Below are 3,201 nucleotides of genomic sequence, written 5' to 3'. Positions count from 1 at the left end.
CACTGGCTCCTAGAAACCTACCTTACCTCTGCAGAGCTCAGCCACTTGCGTTCCCCCATTGTCCTCAGAGGAAGAGAGCGACAGGGCTGCACAGGTACCACTCATGGCTGAAAAGCCGCTGCCATCGTTACAGGCCCAATTTATGGGGTGCCTTTGCGCCATTAGAGTACAAAGTCCTGACATGAAACCCAGGCAGGTAGAAAGAGTCCTAGGGACTGTGGCTGGCGGAGGGAGCACACCTCTCTTCCTGTTGCTTCTTTCGCCTTCCTGCCTTCTAGAGAATTCTCATACTTACAGATTTCCAGTACAGTGGTTGTCGGAAGGGGCCACCCTTTTTATTCGATGATAACTTAGAACAAAAGTAGTCTGGCCTTGGTTCCTCGTATCCGTGGGGGAGCTCTTTATCCCATCTCTTTCCTAAAGAGATCTTTGCCTGATTTATGACCTCCTTCACGCTGACCAGACTAGACCATAACAAGATATAGGACCAGCTGTTCAGCATCCGAGATCAGATAAGATCGGCTGTATCCAGGATAGCGTGGTGTTGGCAACACCTGCAGTGTGTTTCTAACTGCTCTTCCCTTCCTGCTCGCCACCTGCTTCCTTTCAATTTCTAAATTAGTGGTCTCTTCGAGTTTGGAGGGAAAGTGAAGCTTTGGGATATGTGGTTTCTCTCTTCTCCAGGAGAGAGAAGGAGCGAGTTGGATGAAGGTGCTGGGTTCACCTGCCGTACAATGAGGTGGATTTGGAATTGCCTGGAGGGAGAGGTCGGGGGAGTGCCTCACACACTTCAGGCCACACTCAGTCAATACAACTGCACTGGGCATCGGTTTCCTATCTCTAAAGTGGAGAAATAGCTTGAGGACAGAACCCTCTGCCCATGCCTTCTTCTTGCCCTGAGATCCTGGGGCTCCGATGGATCCCTAACTGAGTACTCCTGGGTGGCCTGCTTGGGGATGGCAACAGGTGCCTCTTCAAGGTCTGCTTTGCAGGTTCCCAGAGGATCATTCCTGAAGGTAGGGCACACCTTGCACTAACCACTCCAGAAATAAGAGCAGGTCAAACTGTCTACGTCCATCGGGATGTAAGCTTCAGACTCCATGTCGTGTTCTCTGGTGGTGAAACTGCCACGAAGCAACAGCTGGAGAAAGCAAAGTCAAGGTGGAACTGGGGGATCACGTGCTTTAGGTCCCCAACAAAGTGAACTCCTGGGGATTCGAAAGCCATTCCTTTAGGTAACCACACATGCAGGGCTTCTAGAACGCTGAACATGTGCCACTGGCCTTGGGTGACCAACGAGAACACTCCGCTCTTGTTTCTGAAAAGACCTGTACAAGGGCATCTCTGCTGTCTGCTATGTGCTCCATCTCTCTAGTACTGAACACTCAACTGGACTCTTTCACCCCTACTTGCACAAAATGGAGCCTTTGACACCTGAGCAGTTGCTTTTTTTTTTTTTTTAACAATCACATAAGGAAGCATTTATTTGAGGTTTAACATGAAATCATACAAATAAAATTTGTATAAACACAAATCCACATTGAGTCGTAACACAGATAGCAAAGGACAAAGTAAAAACAAAACTAGTTGGTGGCTATATACAGTCGGACACATTTGTGCCTTGTACACTAGAAAGTCTTTTACAAAATAATCATCTTAGATCAACAGAAGACCAATCTTCAGTGTCCTCCTGCAAGATGGACTTCTTTAGCATCTCCTGTTTTCTCCAGAGTCCTCCTTTAGTATGGCAGGTAATTATTTTGGTGATTGCCACCCCCTCGAGATGCCTTGCCATAAGTGCTCTGTTGACCACTGTAGTCTGCATATCCCTGTCCATATCCATAGTTCCCATAGTTATACCCAGTATAATCATATCCGCCATAGCCACTATAGTTTTGATCACCACCATAGGCACTATTGTAATTTCCATATCCTTGATCATAATAGTTATTAAATCCTTGGTTCCAGTTTTGGCCCTGACCTCGGCCACGACCCCTAGTACCACCTCGGCCACCAGCTGCAGCACCCCTTCCTCCTTTTTGTTGTTGCTGTTGCTGCCTATATACTTCTTTAGGTTGTGCAACTTTGATTTCACACTTCCCAGAACCAATTTGATGGTATCTGCTTTCCAACAATTTTTTTACTGGCTCTTCATCTGTGTATGTGATAAAGCAAAACCCTCTTCTTTCATTTGTTTTTGTATCCATGGGAAGTTCAATGTTTTCAATCTCTCCAAAGGCTCCAAAATATTCTTTAATTTGCTCTTCAGAAGTATCTGGACTCAATCCACCCACAAAAACCTTTTTAGGGGGTTCTTTCCCTTTTAAAGCTTTGGCCCTTTTCGGGTCTATCAATTTGCCATCCAGTTTGTGTTCTTTCAGTTCCAAAACCTTATCGACACTAGCAGCATCTTTGAAAAGCACAAATCCAAATCCTCTTGATCTTCCCGTGACCGGATCTGTTTTAATTGTACAGTCTACAACTTCTCCAAATCGAGACAAATATTCAGTCAGATCTTTCTTGCTCGTATCCCAGCTCAAGCCTCCAATAAACATTTTACCGTCATCCTGCTGATTCTTGCTCGCGTTGATCTTGGATCTCTCCGCGAACTCCTCTATGTTGCTGTACTCCTTCATATCCTCCATGGCGGCGGAGCGGTCGGCAGGGGGGTGCTGCCGCGCGGTGCGGGTCGCGGCGGCCGCGGCGGCGGAGCGTTGTATGGAGCTTGAGCAGTTGCTTTTAGAGATATGGGGTTCACATCGGATGAAGGACCTCTCTTGCTCTCTCTCTCTGCCTCTGCCGCTGCCTCTCTGTAACTCTGAATTTCAAATAAATAAAATAAATCTTTAAAAAAAGGGAGATGGGGTTCAAATCAGTACTCTCCATAGTCAGCTTTGCTGCAAGCTGCCAATGTCATCTCAAACCAGACTGCCGAACATTTATTTCATAGTCTGACTTACCTTCCAGGTGACTGCTCTCCTCCCAACAACATCTTAGCATGAACAGCAACAACCTCCAAGAAGTCATGGGGAGAAGGGCAGCCACCTGCTCCAGGTACTCAATCTGCAAAGACACTTCATGGGGTGGGTGTCATGGCACAGTGGGTTAAGCTGGCGCCTGCAACACCAGCACAGAGGAAGATGGCCCAAGTACTTGGGCCCCTGCCACCCATGTGGGAGACCCGGATGGAGTTCAAGTCTC

The 3,201-nt window shown here is 47.3% G+C and overlaps 1 protein-coding gene across 1 annotated transcript; it reads right to left on the bottom strand.

Annotated features, from left to right (window-relative positions):
- Positions 1-1,486: 1,486 nt before the first annotated feature.
- LOC133775714 (heterogeneous nuclear ribonucleoprotein D-like) lies at positions 1,487-2,676 on the bottom strand. Its single transcript, XM_062214196.1, has one exon. It carries the CDS (start codon positions 2,643-2,645, stop codon positions 1,740-1,742), a length of 906 nt encoding a protein of 301 aa, XP_062070180.1. The 5' UTR covers positions 2,646-2,676; the 3' UTR covers positions 1,487-1,739.
- Positions 2,677-3,201: the final 525 nt, after the last annotated feature.

Source organism: Lepus europaeus, chromosome 17, assembly GCF_033115175.1.
Source record: "Lepus europaeus isolate LE1 chromosome 17, mLepTim1.pri, whole genome shotgun sequence".
Classification (NCBI taxonomy): Eukaryota; Metazoa; Chordata; class Mammalia; order Lagomorpha; family Leporidae; genus Lepus; species Lepus europaeus.
The sequence above is the reverse complement of the archived record's forward strand: the minus strand, read 5'-3'. Positions and strand labels throughout refer to the sequence as shown.

Bases quoted from the DNA above. Each gene is read 5' to 3' on its own strand.
- LOC133775714 (XM_062214196.1), bottom strand. From the start codon at position 2,645: ATGGAGGATATGAAGGAGTACAGCAACATAGAGGAGTTCGCGGAGAGA.